This window comes from Euprymna scolopes, chromosome 45, assembly GCF_053919585.1.
Source record: "Euprymna scolopes isolate OS-2025 chromosome 45, ASM5391958v1, whole genome shotgun sequence".
In the NCBI taxonomy this organism is placed as follows: Eukaryota; Metazoa; Mollusca; class Cephalopoda; order Sepiida; family Sepiolidae; genus Euprymna; species Euprymna scolopes.
The window spans coordinates 37,057,115-37,075,058 of NC_136526.1; the positions used below are offsets into that span (position 1 = coordinate 37,057,115).

A 17,944-nucleotide genomic window follows, 5' to 3' on the forward strand; every position below is an offset into this window, starting at 1 on the left:
AATTGTGTGAATTTGAGTTTATCCATCTCAATATTTCAACGTCCTGCAAAGAAAACATAATTGTTTTAAAATTATTGTAATTTAAAAAAAGCTCTTTAAAATGATATATAAAGTAAGGGTATTGTAACAAAAACTTATTTGAAAAAACATCATTTGAAATCAAAATTCTTCTTGTCAACCTAATTCATACATATTGCATTAATTCTTGCATCATAAAGTGCACTTATTTCCAAAATTTTGTTATCACTACCTGTTCTTGACGTTCATTGGCTTAAAAAAACTAGGTTATATATATATATATATACATATATATATATATATATATATATATATATATATATATATATATATATATAAACTAGGTTATATATATATATATATACATATATATATATATATATATATATATATATATATAAATGGATTTTACTTGTGCAAATGGAAATTCTTTTAACTTTTTTGAAGTTATATATTTGGATTTTACCGTCACTGGATTATTTATCTTCCACCAGACTATCCATTCATGTGTAATCACCTTTTTCTTCACCATATTCCCTCTGCTTGACTTATTTTGTTTTCAAGTAAGATCTTTGACTTACTTATTGTTTCATCAAATACTTTTGCATGCAAAATCCGATCCCGCATTTTGCTAATTCCTACCCTCTGATGAGAAGGAAAGTATTTGTTCAAAACTCTGCAGATTAAGGACTATCCACTTATCTAGTGTTTCCTTTTCAGATTAAATATGTTTTTAACTCATTTCAAAGTGTTTTTTAACATGTTTTATTAACTGTTTGCTCATAATATATATATATATATATATATATATATATATATATATATATATATATATATAATGAACTTTTTGTTTAGTACTGGTGTAGCAAATGAATCCCAAAGTAATTCCCACGAATGATAAAAAGCAAATGGCTCAAATTCATTATCTGTTTTCTTTTTCTAGTTCATTTCGATACACTTTCTTTGTCACTACAAGAAGCAAGGAAATTTTCACAGGAATGTGTGAACTCAAAGTATTTTCAATGAATGAACATCGTTTCAAACTCTAAAAAGTAACACATCTATGTGGAAGTAATAAGCCAGTGATAACTTAGAAAATCCTATAAGACTCGGTCAACATAATAAGCTTTCTCCAGACTTCATCAGCCTTACCTTGAACAGCACTCCAGAACGTGTGCTCAATACTCTCCCACTCAGACCAAAGGCAAGCGGAAGCGAAAAGGATTCAATGACTCATTTACTGGCCTTCATCAACTAGCACAGATCTATGCATGCACTAAGAAGAACAAGGTAAACCAACACACACACATACACAATGCTAAATACTTGCATACATATTTTACTTTTAACAAATTCACACATTTCTAAGCCTTATGTATACTAATTCAACTTTCTGCACATATGTTGGCATAAATGATTGAAAACTTCTACTATCACGTCTTCTCTTACCATGCACTATTTCTCATGCTGGTTGTGACGTCACCCATGTGTCTCTAATGTGATCGTGATCTCTAACATGATCCTTATCCTTTATCTGTGTGCATGTCCTTTTTTTATAATCTTTTTCTTTTTCCTTGCCGTGCTCTTACTTCTCACATAGCTTGGTCATTTGCATACAGCTGCCATACATGTGCGCATGGTCTGTTACAATCGCAGAAAAGAACAGTTGGAAATAAGTCAAACACCATCCACTATGATTATGAAATTCCTACAGTTACATGCCTACAAAACGGAGCTATGAAACCTAACAGAGTGGTTTGGGACAAGAAGGAGAAAGAAGTAACCTTAGTAGAAGTTAGTGTCTTCAATGATGCTGAGATGAATAAAGCCGAGAGGGAAAAGATAACGAAATATCAAAGTCTTATATACGATATGAAAAGAAACTGGAATCTTGGGGAGATCTCTATCATTCCAGTAATTATCAGAGCAACTGAAATCATGAAAAAGAATTAAAAAACTACCAGGTAAATATACCTGATGAACCAAGCGCAAGAGAGATTTAAATGATTGTACTTAAAGGGACACTTAGAATCTTAAAAAAAATCTCTTGGTTGGAATATATGAGATAGTGGATGAATGCTTGGCATCCCGTAGGATGCTCCATACCCAACTGGAACAAACTGATGAGAAAATTTTTTATAAAAGTAGATTTTTAAGAGAACAAGTTGTCTCAGCAATGAAAACAAATGCAGGTAAAAACACAAATATGCAAACAACGGAACAATTTTTTTTTTCTGTATTTGATTATGTAGCAAAGCTTGTTTTTCGTTATTCTAGTGAAATTTAATTTTTCTATTTTTATTAATATTGTTTATCATTAAAAATGGTATTCATTGTTTAAAATTATAAAAAAAAATTTGTTTACATTGTTTTCATGTTAACGTAACGATGACTACAGGAATTTAGTTTCTTTTCGTTGATAGAGGGTTTGAGATTATTTTGCCACCTAAACTCCAGTCTTGCCACATTGACACTTTTTGGCGAATTTTAAACTATTTTTTTTTCCATTCAACCAGTTGGAGAGCTTCCTTCCATTTCCTCTACTCCATCTCCCCCCTCTTTGCTGTCAATGACCGGCCAACAGTCAACCGAAGTAAAAGTATCTTAGAAAATATCCTCATCTCTAGAAAGTTCTTCCACCGGCAATGAACAGCCGTAAAAGAAAAAATAATTAATTAAATTTTCTTGAAAATTTTCTTTTTCCTGTACTTTTCATTTAACAAATAACGATTTTCAGAAACAAATTTTACATTTTTTCTAAAATCAATAATTTAAAAAAATTCTGTTGACCTCAGAAAAAACTTTACTGTAAAGATTTTTTAAACAAAAATTTATGTTGCACTAACATATGTTGGCATAAATAATTGAAAATAAGTTTTATATTTTTATCTTTTGTATGAAAATGTTTTTTTATAGTTTTGTTTTTTTCAATTTTCATTTACAAAACTATATTTTTAGGTAACACTTGCTACGTAGTGATCCTTCTATTCTTTTAATGTTTCTTGTATTTCCATTTTTATACATGCTCGTCTGTATATATATTTCACTTTCTTCCTTCATTAAGACATAGCGTTTATGTGCAAATTAGGCTTTCTTCAATCAAAATCCCCCAATGTTTAATGCAAGTATGTCGGACTAAACTCAAACATCATAAAAAACGCATCCAATACAGAATATCCCCCCCCCCATTTTCTTTTACTAACAAGATTTATTGAAATGAAAATCAAAAGCTTTTGATAATATTCTGTATTGGATATGTGTTTTTTATGATGTTTGAGTTTAATCTGACAGGTGTGCAGTAAGCATCAAAGAACTTTACTTGAAGAAAGCCACAAATTATATCAAATGTTAGTGTGGTTCTTGGCTATACCGAAAGATGCTATCACCATTCAAAGTGTCCCGATCAAGGTAAGGGACCACACTACACTTGTTATCCATTTCTGCTTGTCCCCAAAATACTTTTCGTGGTTTAGGGATGCTCTTTTCTCTTCCCTGCAACCTCTCTCCCACAGAAGAGACGTTAATAGCCTCTCTTAGTTTTATCGCTATTTCCATGGCAAGTGCTCGTCTGAGCTCCAATCCCTCGTCCCCCCCCCTCGCCAATCTTTCACGAGAAACACCCGTCTGGCTGAAACTACTGTCAATAATTTTCCCCACTCTTTATCCGTGCCTAAATCCAAACGTAGATTCCATGAGCAAAGCTTCTTTCTTAGAACTGCACGCCAGTGGAACTCTCTGCCGCTTGCCTGTTTCCCACCTGACTACAACTTGGACGTCTTCAAGTCCAACATAAACAAACTCCTGACAAACTGCTCCCTTAAGACACTCTATTAAAACCCCCAATACTAATGATTACTACAATACTATCTCATTGATTACTGTACACGCAAAAACCCTTATCCCTGAGTCGCCTTCGGGCCTTGATAAGTGGTGACCCCCATGTAAAAAAAAAAAAAAAAAAAGACGAACTGTTAAGTTCGGTTATAAAATGTCTTAATTTTATTCTTTTTATAGGTTTAGTGAAAATGTCGGCTATATTATTCTCAGACATCACATAAGTAAGAGTAATAGATTTTTTTCTTATTTCATCCCTTATAAAATGATATCTGATATCAATATGCTTCGACCTTTGATGAATCATAGAATTATTTGTTAATAAGATACTGCTCTGATTATCACAATGAATTACTATAGGGTTTTTACTTAGATCTGGTTATAAAATAGATTTTAGAAGGGTGTTCAGAAAAATTGCCTCCTGCGTGGAATGAGTAAGAGCCACATATTCTGCTTCACAAGTAGAAAGGGCAACAATTTGTTGCTTTTTAGTTTTCCAAGAGATCATAGGTCCAGTCTTTGACAGTCTAAAACAACACCCCACTATACTCTTTCTATCCTCAGAGTTAGCAAAATTGAATCTGAAAGGATTTTTCCACTATATCAAAAAGGGGGGGAGGGTGTAAAATGTTTTTCACTTCTGATGGGGAGTATGAGACAAATGGATTCGCCAATCATTTTTATAAACAACGGCTGTGCTAAACAACCAATGAAAACGTCCCAAAATTATTATAAAAATTGTCGAATTTTGGATTCAATCAGTTCGCCGTTTACTACGTCACGGACCGCATTTAATTCTTCGCCGCCATCTTGGTTACTGATCTGAACTACGCCACCATCTTTGTTGAACACAATATCTCAGAACTTAAGAGGTTAAATATGCCACGGACTGCATTTGATTCTTGATCGTCATCTTGGTTACTGATCTGAACTACGGCGCCATCTTTGTTCAACACAATGTCTCAAAATCTCAAAACTTAACACAAACATTTTGATAAATTTTTACTGCAACTGCAACTCAACATCTACCTTTCAATTGCCAACTTTTATATGTTTTCGGATGCGCTGAAACCGAATATCACATTCAAATTTGGGTCAGAGAAATAGTTTTCTAGATATTAAGATAATTTTTTCAATGTATTACTTAATGAATGCCAGTGGTGTTCACCATTCTTAACATGGGGAGGGAGTATTTTGTAACACGCAGGTGCATTATTGTTAGGAAATAGGTCGAACATGAGAGAAATATGGTAAATCATATTATAGACATGTTTTACCGGAGCTGATCGAATCTGCGTGTGAGTCACGTGATCAGGTTAGCTGGAGTCAGTGAGTTTGCGTTTGGACGTAGAGAAGAACAGATGGCTTAACAGGTCGTCCCCTCCCCTTCACTGGTGGGGGGGGGTGGGAGGGGGTCGCTGACGTGTGTGAAAATAAGACGTGTGTGAAAATAAGACCTTGAAGTAACCACGCAAGCAAAGACATTCATTTTCCATTCTTCTGTGATCGACACCTGGAAGATGAATAAAAAGCTATATAAAACCAATCATCGTCTTGGAGTGAATGAATATTCGTCCAAACAGGTTCCAGTCTCCCCTCCAAGGACAAGATAAATTCCAGGTGAACAAGATCAACGACGCATGAAGTTAAGCTATGTCAAAAATACATGTACCACACACACACACACACAACTGCATATGAACAATTAGATATGAATATATCACAAATAGACAGCAACATTTAGATGATCATACAACGGTACCCTTTTATGATACAACAATACAACGTTAGTACTCTTCGGTTGGGAAAGAAAATGGTCACCAGTGAAAACATAATGGATTATATTGGATGATAAAGGTCTTAACATACAGAAAACTACTTGTCTGCCTCAAATTTAAATGCGATATTTGTTTTCAGCATATCCAAAAGTCAATTAAGCAATGACTGTTGAGTTGCAGTTAAATTAAAAAAAAATAAAAACATTTTTCCTACCCCAAAATGTGTGCATATGCTAAAGTAAAACTAAGGGAAATAGAGTCGTCATACAAACGGAAGAGAAATAATGGTGATTATTTTAGCATAATATGTACACATTACAAGCGTGTTTTCCCTAACATTATATACATAATACTCCAAATGGGGTACTTATGCAGAGAAGGTATGGCATTTCTGCAGATCAGAAACATGAGACGAAGGTGTGTATTTTAGTTTCAAGAATGCCCAATAGAGGTCGTTTGTAAGCCAAAGAACAGGGGTGATAACTTATACTTTTCGAAAAGTTTGCGCAAACTTTTCTAAAAAAAAAACTTTACTTTCAATTTTTTATCAATAATATTAATATTTTTTATTAATAACATTGATATTCTTTATTAATAATAATATTTTTATTAATAATATTAATATTTTTATTAATAATATTAATATTTTTTATCAATATTATTTTTTATCAATAATATTAATATTTTTATCGATAATATTAATATTTTTATTAATAATATTAATATTTTTTATCAATAATATTAATATTTTTATTAATAATATTAATATTTTTTATTAATAATATTAATATTTTTATCAATAATATAAATATTTTTTATTAACAATATTAATATTTTTTATTAATAATACTAATATTTTTTATCAATAATATTAGTATTTTTTATTAATAATATTATGTTTTATCAATAATATTAATATTTTTATTGATAATAACAATAATATTTTTTATCAATAATATTAATATTTTATCAATATTTATATTTTTTATAAGTAATATTAATATTTTTCATCAATAATATTAATATTTTTATTAATAATACAAATATTTTTATTAATAATATTAATATTTTTATTAATGATATTATTAATTTTTACTAATAATATTAATATTTTTTATCAATAGTAATAATATTTTTTATTAGTAATATTAATATTTTTTATCAATAATATTAATATTTGTTTTAATAATATTAATATTTTATCAATAATATTAATATTTTTTATCAATAATATTAATATTTTTTATCAATAATATTAATATTTTTTAATTATAATATTAATATTTTATCAATAGTATTAATGTTTTTTATTAATAATATTAATATTTTTATCAATAATATTTATATTTTTTTATCAATAATATTAATATTTTTATTAATATTAATATTTTTTTATCAATAATATTAATATTTTTATCAATAGTAATATATTTTATCAATATTTTAATATTTTTTATCAATAATATTAATATTTTTTATCAATAATATTAATATTTTTATCAATAATATTAATATTTTTTATCAATAATATTAATATTTTTTATCAATAATATTAATATTTTTTATTAATAATATTATTTTTTATCAATAATATTAATATTTTTATCAATAATATTAATATTTTTATTAATAACAATAATATTTTTTATCAATAATATTAATATTTTATCAATATTTATATTTTTTATTAGTAATATTAATATTTTTCATCAATAATATTAATATTTTTATTAATAATACAAATATTTTTATTAATAATATTAATATTTTTATTAATAATATTAATATTTTTATTAATGATATTATTATTTTTTACTAATAATATTAATATTTTTTATCAATAGTAATAATATTTTTTATTAGTAATATTAATATTTTTTATCAATAATATTAATTTTTTTTTAATAATATTTATATTTTTATCAATAATATTAATAGTTTTTATTAATAGCATTAATATTCTTTATTAATACTATTATTTTTATTAATAATATTAATATTTTTATTAATAATATTTATATTTTTTATCAATAATATTTATATTTTTTATTAATAATATTAATATTTTTATCAATTATATTTATATTTTTATTAGTAATATTAATATTTTTTATTAATAATATTAATATTTTTATCAATAATATAAATATTTTTATTAACAATATTAATATTTTTTATTAGTAATATTAATATTTTTATCAATAATATTAGTATTTTTTATCAATAATATTAATATTTTTATTAATAAAAATAATAATATTTTTTATCCATAATATTAATATTTTTTATTAATAATACTAATATTTTTTATTAACAATACTAATATTTTTTATTAACAATATTAATATTTTTATTAATAATATAATTATTTTTTGTTAATAATATTAATACTTTTATCAATAATATAATTATTTTTTATCAATAATATTAATATTTTTATTAGTAATATTAATATTTTTATTAATAATATTAATATTTTTATCCATAATATAAATATTTTAACAATATTAATATTTTTTATTAATAATATTAATATTTTTTATTAATAATATAAATATTTTTATCAATAATATTACTATATTTTATTAATAATATTAATATTTTTATCAATAATATAATTATTTTTTATCAATAAAATTAATATTTTTATCAATAATATTAATATTTTTATTATTAATAATAATAATATTTTTTATCAATAATATTAATATTTTTATCAATTATATTAATATTTTTTACTAGTAATATTAATATTTTTTATCAATAATATTAATATTTTTTATTAATAATACTAATATTTTTTATTAATAATATTAATATTTTTATTAATAATATTATTATTTTTTATTAATATTATATTTTTATCAATAATATTAATATTTTTATCAATATTAATATCTTTTATGAATAATAATATTTTTATCAATAATATTAATATTTTTTATTAATATTTTTATTAATAATATTAATATTTTTATCAATAATATTAATATTCTTTATTAATAATATTAATATTTTTTATTAAGAATATTAATACTTTTATCAATAATATTAATATTTTTTATTCATATTATTAATATTTTTTATCAATAGTATGAATATATTTATCAATATTAATATTTTTTATTAATATTGATTTTTTTAATTAATACTATTTTTTATTAATAATGATGATATTTTTCTCAATAATATTAATATTTTTTATTAATAATATTAATATTTTTATTAATAATATTAATATGTTTATTCAGCGTTATTATTTTTTATTAATAACGATAATATTTTTATCAATAATATTAATATTTTTTATCAATAATATTAATATTTTTTATCAATAATATTAATATTTTTTAATTATAATATTAATATTTTATCAATAGTATTAATGTTTTTTATTAATAATATTAATATTTTTATCAATAATATTTATATTTTTTATCAATAATATTAATATTTTTATTAATATTAATATTTTTTTATCAATAATATTAATATTTTTATCAATAGTAATATATTTTATCAATATTTTAATATTTTTTATCAATAATATTAATATTTTTTATCGATAATATTAATATTTTTATCAATAATATTAATATTTTTTATCAATAATATTAATATTTTTTATCAATAATATTAATATTTTTTATCAATAATATTAATATTTTTTATTAATAATATTATTTTTTATCAATAATATTAATATTTTTATCAATAATATTAATTTTTTTATTAATAACAATAATATTTTTTATCAATAATATTAATATTTTATCAATATTTATATTTTTTATTAGTAATATTAATATTTTTCATCAATAATATTAATATTTTTATTAATAATACAAATATTTTTATGAATAATATTAATATTTTTATTAATAATATTAATATTTTTATTAATGATATTATTATTTTTTACTAATAATATTAATATTTTTTATCAATAGTAATAATATTTTTTATTAGTAATATTAATATTTTTTATCAATAATATTAATTTTTTTTAATAATATTTATATTTTTATCAATAATATTAATAGTTTTTATTAATAGCATTAATATTCTTTATTAATACTATTATTTTTATTAATAATATTAATATTTTTATTAATAATATTTATATTTTTTATCAATAATATTTATATTTTTTATTAATAATATTAATATTTTTATCAATTATATTTATATTTTTATTAGTAATATTAATATTTTTTATTAATAATATTAATAATTTTATCAATAATATAAATATTTTTATTAACAATATTAATATTTTTTATTAGTAATATTTATATTTTTATCAATAATATTAGTATTTTTTATCAATAATATTAATATTTTTATTAATAAAAATAATAATATTTTTTATCCATAGTATTAATATTTTTTATTAACAATACTAATATTTTTTATTAATAATATTAATATTTTTATTAATAATATTATTATTTTTTGTTAATAATATTAATACTTTTATCAATAATATAATTATTTTTTATCAATAATATTAATATTTTTATTAGTAATATTAATATTTTTATTAATAATATTAATATTTTTATCAATAATATAAATATTTTAACAATATTAATATGTTTTATTAATAATATTAATATTTTTTATTAATAATATTAATATTTTTATCAATAATATTACTATATTTTATTAATAATATTAATATTTTTATCAATAATATAAATATTTTTATCAATAATATTAATATTTTATCAATAATATTAATATTTTTATTAATAATAATAATAATATTTTTTATCAATAATATTAATATTTTTTTATTAATAATATAAATATTTTTATCAATAATATAAATATTTTAACAATATTAATATTTTTTATTAATAATATTAATATTTTTTATCAATAATATTACTATATTTTATTAATAATATTAATATTTTTATCAATAATATAATTATTTTTTATCAATAATATTAATATTTTTATCAATAATATTAATATTTTTATTAATAATAATAACAATATTTTTTATCAATAATATTAATATTTTTTATTAATAATACTAATATGTTTTATTAATAATATTAATATTTTTTATCAATAATATTAATATTTTTTATCAATAATATTAATATTTTTTTATTAATAATATTAATATTTTTATCAATAATATTAATATTTTTTATTAATAATATTAATATTTTTTATCAATAATATTAATATTTTTTATCAATAATATTAATATTTTTTATCAAAAATATTAATATTTTTTATTAATAATATTAATATTTTTTATTAATAATACTAATATTGTTTATTAATAATATTAATATTTTTTATCAATAATATTAATATTTTTATCAATAATATTAATATTTTTTATTAATAATATTAATATTTTTTATCAATAATATTAATATTTTTTATTAATAATATTAATATTTTTTTATTAATAATAAAACACTTTTTGAACCACACTTAGCAAAGTTTATGTGGCAGCAGAAATATAATTTGAAAGGTGTTTTTGAACAAATAACTCTATCTCTTTTAACTGTGCAGATGTAATAAATAACACATTCCAAAAAGAGGTACTTGTGTAGTTTAATCGAGACATTAAAAAATGAGAATATTGAAAAAAGGTTATATTGTCCGTATCCATTTTGGACTGAAGATCTCCGAAAAAAAATTTCATTTGATTTTATTGAGTAGTTTTAAAAAATTTTTTTTTTTACAGTGGAAAAACACGCTTTTATTACAGCGAGTTGAAGGTAGACATCTTTGAATTTTTTTAACACACCATAGGGAAATAATTCTAAGTTTAAATCGCCGACACTACTTCACCATCTTTAATACTAGCTTTTCTTCCTAAAAATCAAACCTTTTGCTTGGTATCATAACAAATTGTTTTTTCGCTGTGAAAAAAAAACAAAAAAACTACTTGATGAAATTAAGTGAAATTTTTTTTAGGAGAACTTCATTCCATAACGGATACGTACAATATAACCTTTTTTTTCGATATTTTCATTTTTTAATGTCTTGATTAAATTGTACAAGTACCAAAACAGTTTTAAGTAAAATCACTCATTAAAAAAAAAAACATTTCTGTGATTATATATTTTTGGTACTTCACTATTTTTAAATAGTTTTTTTTTTCAGGTTAAATTCAAGTTTCACGGTATCTTTTTTTTTTTATCAAATTGTTAGGTGAAAGCACAGAATAATTGGAAAACACCCTCCTCATGTTAAGAATGGCTTTCAAAATAATGTTATTATTTCACGGTGGTACGGCAAGATAAGTTACTTTTCTACCTACCTGGAAAAGTTTTTAATAGTTTTACTCACATTAAAACATATAATCAATTCGAAACTTAAACAGTGTTTATCGATATATTTGGAAAAGACAATGGCGTCGAACTATTAGTTGAATATATTAAGTTTGAGAAAATCTGTTCAAACTAAAAAAATCATATAAAATACTATTAAAAACTAACCGAATATGTCAGTCAATGTCACGGTAACATATATTAAGTGAGTTTCTAACTGTATTTTGTATAATTTTTTAGTTTGAACTCATTTTGCCAAAGTTGAAGTCTTCAAGAGAGAGTTTGCCGCCTTTGTCGTTTTCAAATATATCAATAAACACTGTATGATTTTCGAACTGATTATACATTTTAAAGTGAGTAAAACTACAAAAAACTTTTCCAGATAGGTAGAAGAGTAACTTATCTTGACTTTGATAACATTTATTTGGTATATACTTGTTTTTTTTTGTTTGTTTTTTTACAACTTTTTCAAATCTTTGTGTATAGTAAAATAAACCCGGTCGTTTCTTATTCAAAGAACAACAGTCGATAACCAGTCTCCATTGCTAACATGTCACTGACCTGCAGAAGAGCTTAAGGTACTATTTTTTTTAATAGTATTTTCAAGTTAAATTCAAATTTTATGGTACCTTTTCTTTATTGAATTGTTAGGTGAAAGTACAGAATAATTACAAAACACGACTTCCCTGTGTTAAGAATCAGTTTCTAAATAATAATGTTATTATTTCAGTACAGTGCTCCTCTATGTGTGTCAGAATTTTTTGGGAATTTTTGACACCAGGAACACAAAACTGCAAATAAAATATAAAAAAAACTCATAATTTCTCCTTTTAAAAGTGGGTTGTTTATTTTCTTTATGGAATATACTTCCAAAATAAACTATTAAAGTTGTTTAAAAACTAATAGAAATATTATTTTTTAAAAAACAGTGTTTACAAAGTGCCTGGGAACGTTCAGGCAGCCATGTTTTTTACGTAATGAAATCAATTGACTTTTACGAGTTAAATTTTTTCAATTTTTAAACTTTAAAAATCTATCAAAATTTTTCTAATGGTTCAATTTTTACGATATTTTCAGGTTCAATGTGAAATTTTATGCTCTTTCCAATAAACCGAATATAATATTCTAAACAAGCGTTTTTCTTTTTAATTCACCCCCCCCCCATTTTGAAATGTCTATTCAAATGAAAATAATTAATTTTCTCACCTCAAATTTATATATCACAAATTGGAGATAAAAGATCAATAAATAAAATAAGCTAATTTAAAACAAAAACAAAAAAAGAATAGTTATTGACAAATTTACATGTAACGTACAAAGTTTAAAACCCTTTTTTTTAAAAAAACATGTTGAATTTTGTTTTTTAGGTGAAACCTTATTGTTCAGAAAATTTTGTAGAATAACGACAATTTTTTCTATTTCATTCAATGTTTTTTTAGATATTAAAAAAAAAAATTCACTCCATAAAGGAGAAATAAAATATATTAAATCAAAAACTCATGTATTTTTTTGAGAAAAGAAAAAAAAATCAAAAATTCCTTGAGTGTTTTTTTTTTTTTTTTTGCAAAAACCGATAAGTAAAAAGTGACTATTTTCAAGTATGGTGGCCCATATTTACTAATTTTTGTTTACAGCAAGTAATAGAAAGCGAGGTTAATTCTGGTGCTTAAGGCCACCAAAGTTCTCAACTGGAAGAAAAGGCAGCATTTGTCTTCCTTCATTCCAGTTATGAAACATCTCATGTCGCTGTATTTTTTTATGCTCGTTTAAAAAAATATTTTATTTAAAAAGGACATGGGATATAAAATATAAATATGGATAAATTCTTAAAAATGAAGAATGGAAGTACTCATTGAAGAGTATTTTTTATAGGTAAGTGATTTTTTTGGAATTTATATTATTTTTTATATTGGAAGTAAGTTAAAATTCGTTGATTTTCTTCAAATCTTGTTTAAAGAAAACCGATTAAAAAAAACAAATATTGCATAATTTGCTATTAAACCTGTTTTTTTTTTTTTTTAATTTGGTCTTTGCTCCTTTAATTGAAAAAAAAAGAAGGTTTAAATTACATTTTTCAAGTAGTTATAAGCTTCGAAAGATAAGAGGTCGAATTATTCAAGTTTTTATCATGCATTTTTAATGGAGATTTCTGACACTGCTAGTGCTCCTCTGCATAAGTACCCAAAAAGGTTCCTTAAATACTAAAATATTAAAAAAAAAAAAAATATTTATCATCTGTACATAATTTTGAGTTTGACACATAGATTCGAAAAAGTTGTAAAAAGAAAAATTATAACAAATAAATGTTATTAAAGGCAAGATTAGTTACTTTTCTACCTAATTGGATAATTTTTTAGTGTTTTTATTTAATGTAACATGTTTATTCAGTTCAAAAAACATATAGTGTTTACTGATGTATTGGAAATTAAAAATGGCACCGACTCTCTGTTGAACACGGTAAGCTTGGGAAAATGGGTTAAAAATAAAGAACTATACAAAATACTGTAAAAATCCAACCGAATATATGCCAGCCTATGTCACGGTAACATATATTGAGCGAGTTTCTAAGGTACTAGTGCAAGTGCACTCACTTATTGATCCGTGCTGAAATAATAACGTTATTATTTAAAAAGCCATTCTTAACATGGGGAGGGGAGGGTGTTTTGGTAATCTCCAAAAATACCGTTAGGGCTTACAACATGGCCGCCAGAAGAGTCAACAAAAAACTGCGAATAAAATATATAAAACTCGTAATTTCTGTTTTTAAAGTGGGTTGTAAATTTTCTTTATGAAATATACTTCCAAAATAAACTATTACAGTCGTTTAAAACATAATAGAAGTATTATTTTTTTATTTTTTAAAAACAATGTTTACAAAATGTCTACGAACGTGCGCAGTTTTTTGTTGACTCTTCTGGCGGCCATGTTGTAAGCCCTAACGGTATTTTTGGAGATTACCTTTGGAAATACGATTTAAAAAATAGCGCGGAGTAAGTGCACTAGCACCGTTTCTAACAGTATTTTGACTAAACAATAGAGACGAAAGTGTCGTAGTTAAAGCACAGCAGGTGTAAGATGTCACCGAAGTCAAGAAATTCAATAATGTTGAAACTAAGAAAAAAAAAAAAAAAAAAGACCCACAGACGATTCTCATTACCTTTTTATACGCCTTAATTACCTTAGTGCCCATCATAGACACGTGGATATTTGTGTGTGTAGAAACGGAAGCATCGATCGACTATTGCATTGTGGGTAAAATCGATTAATCGGATGTCCGCCATGACATCTTCTTGGCTTTGCAATAATCAAACGTCCTCCGAAATATTACAGATAGAAAAGAGCAATTATTAACCAATCCAGAAAAAGAGATCCCATCGTATAATCTTTTGTTTTAACTAATATTTTGTTTTTCCTTTTTCAGCAAAATCGCTTCAACCACAAAAGTACGTCATAAAGAAAATGTAAGTATAATTGACAGCTCTTTCTTTTTATCGCTTAATTTTCGTATTTTTTCTCATAAATTAGGTGCTAATGCAGAGAGTGATCCGCGCTATTTTTTAAATCGTATTTCCAAGTTTAATTAAAGTTTTACGATATGTTTTTTTATTTATTTATTTAATTGTAAGGTTAAAGTACAGAATGGGTACAAAACACCCTCCCCTCCCCATGTTAAGAATGGCTTTTTAAATAATAACGTTATTATTTCGGTAAAATTTTAGAAAAAGCGTGAACTCAGAAGAAAAAAAAAATATATTGTTTTTGTAGATTTCGGTGTGCTAAAAAGAATCTGAAAACCATATCCGTCGCAAATTAATAGTTTCGGATATATTAATAATGTAGCAAAATAGAATTTAAAAAACATGAAACGTTTATAGAGTTTTAAGAATATAAATATATATATATATATATAGAGAGAGAGAGAGAGAGAGAGGGGGATGTTTTTGTTTTTTGCGATATGTTTTGAATTAATTCAATTATTTACAAAAGTGCATTTTTACCTAAATGCAAGTTGGGAATAATTTTCCTTTTAACCAATTTTGTACCCGCGCATTATATTTAAAAAATAATATATATATATACATATATATATATATATATATATATATATATATATATGTATATAGTAAGTTATAAAATATATATGGCAATTAAGCTACACAGAATATTCCGCATTTCATCCATGCTAGGATTTTGTGGTTGTCTCGCGTTTTTAGATACGCACCTTCTATTGTGTTTTTAGTTAGCCAATCAGCTTTCTAGTTTTCTCCACACCCTTCCTAATCAGCCAATGAGCAGGCACTTACAGGACAAATGCCCAGTTGACTTCTGGTTCACCATTCCTTTGTGTGTGCTGTTTTGGTGGGGAACGTAGTTATCTAGTGTCCTGACCTATTTTAAATCTAGGTTAAATGTGGTTTCTTTTTTGTTTTTTTTATGTTAGTTATATATATATATATATTTGTTTTACAGAAAGATTGAGGTTTAAAATTAAAAAAAATATGAAACATTTATAGAAGTTTAAGAATAATATGTTGTTTTTTTTTGTACAGAAAAATTGTATAAGAATGTATCAAAACATAATTTTAGTTTGCATGCACTTTTAGAAAAGGAAGAGTTATCATCCCCTGTTCTTTGGCTGACAAGTCACACCTGTCAGCCGTTCTTGAAACTAAAATACACACATTCGCCTCATGTCACTGTCATGCAGAAGTGCCTTTTGTATTTTCTTTAATTTTAAATAAGTGCCAATCTGAATAAGCACCAAAGATTATTATTGGTAATCATGCACTTTTGTTACCATGCTGAAGTGATAGCATTATTATTTAGAAAGCTATTCTTAACATGGGGAGGGTGTTTTCTAACTATCCTCTACTTTCATTTAGCAATTTAATATAAAAGATATTGTAAAAATTGAATTTAATTAGAAAATATTATTTAAAAAAATAGCGCGGTAACAAAAGTGCATAAGTACCTTATTGTTTTTTTATTTTTTACTCTTTTTAGATTTTCTTTCAACAGATGATTTGGTGATTTTCTAGAATAGATAATAAAGCAAAAAAAAAGAAAAGAAAAGTAAATGCACAACAGATAAATGTTACCAAAGGCAAGATAAGTTACTCTTCTACCTACCTGGATATATTATTTACTTGGAATTCATTATTGAGATGAGTATTATTTATTAATGTATTTATTGTGGACTATTATCCTCATCTTTCTTAGTTATTGTTTAACGACGTTTCAGCAAACTATTCCTCTGGGCTTCTTAAGGTGGTAACCGCGATGGTATAGGAACTCTGAATCTCCTGACTGCATCCACTGCAATTACTACCATCCATAGTTGTTGTCGTCGTCTCACCACGTTTTTGGCCAAGTAAGCCTCTGGCACGCTTTGGGTAGGATTGAAACCGCTATCTACAGACAATTCTCACCTGGAATCATAGAGATTCAACGTCTCTATCCACTGCGCCACGGACCCCGAAGGGAGATCAAAGTTGGATTTTTTGGTCTTACAAATGCATGTTTTTTTATTATTTATTATTTGATCTTCCATGGTCGGGACCGTACCGAATGGAAACGTCACGATAGAGACTTTAAATCTCTATCATCTACGGTTCCAGGTGAGAATTGTCTGAAGGTAATGGTTTCAATCCTACCCAAAGTGAGCCAGAGGCTTACTTGGCCCAAAACGTGATGAGACGACAACAACTACGGAAGGCAGTAATTGCAGTGAATGCAGTCAGGAGATTCAGACTTCCTATCCGTCGCAGTAACCACCTGACGAAGGCCAGAGGAATAGTTGGCCGAAACGCTGTGAAACACAAACGAATAAAGATGAAGATAATAGTCCGCAATAAATACAAAGTAAAAGTGTGATATATTTACTCATCTAAGCTAAATAATATAAAAGATTTATTTATCTAAGCTGAATAATGTGGTATATTTATTCAACTAAACTGAATATGGTATATTTATTTATCGAAGCTAAATAATATGATATACCAAAGGGAA

General features: G+C 24.0%; 1 protein-coding gene across 1 annotated transcript in view; it reads left to right on the forward strand.

The window, feature by feature from the left end:
* The window catches only part of LOC145269171 (uncharacterized), a 113,924-nt gene that overhangs the window by 86,732 nt on the left and 9,248 nt on the right, over nucleotides 1-17,944 (forward strand). The window contains exon 5 of the mRNA XM_080124780.1: nucleotides 3,310-3,426. Coding sequence (XP_079980906.1) covers nucleotides 3,310-3,426 — 117 coding nt within the window. The remainder of the gene's footprint in view (nucleotides 1-3,309; nucleotides 3,427-17,944) is intronic.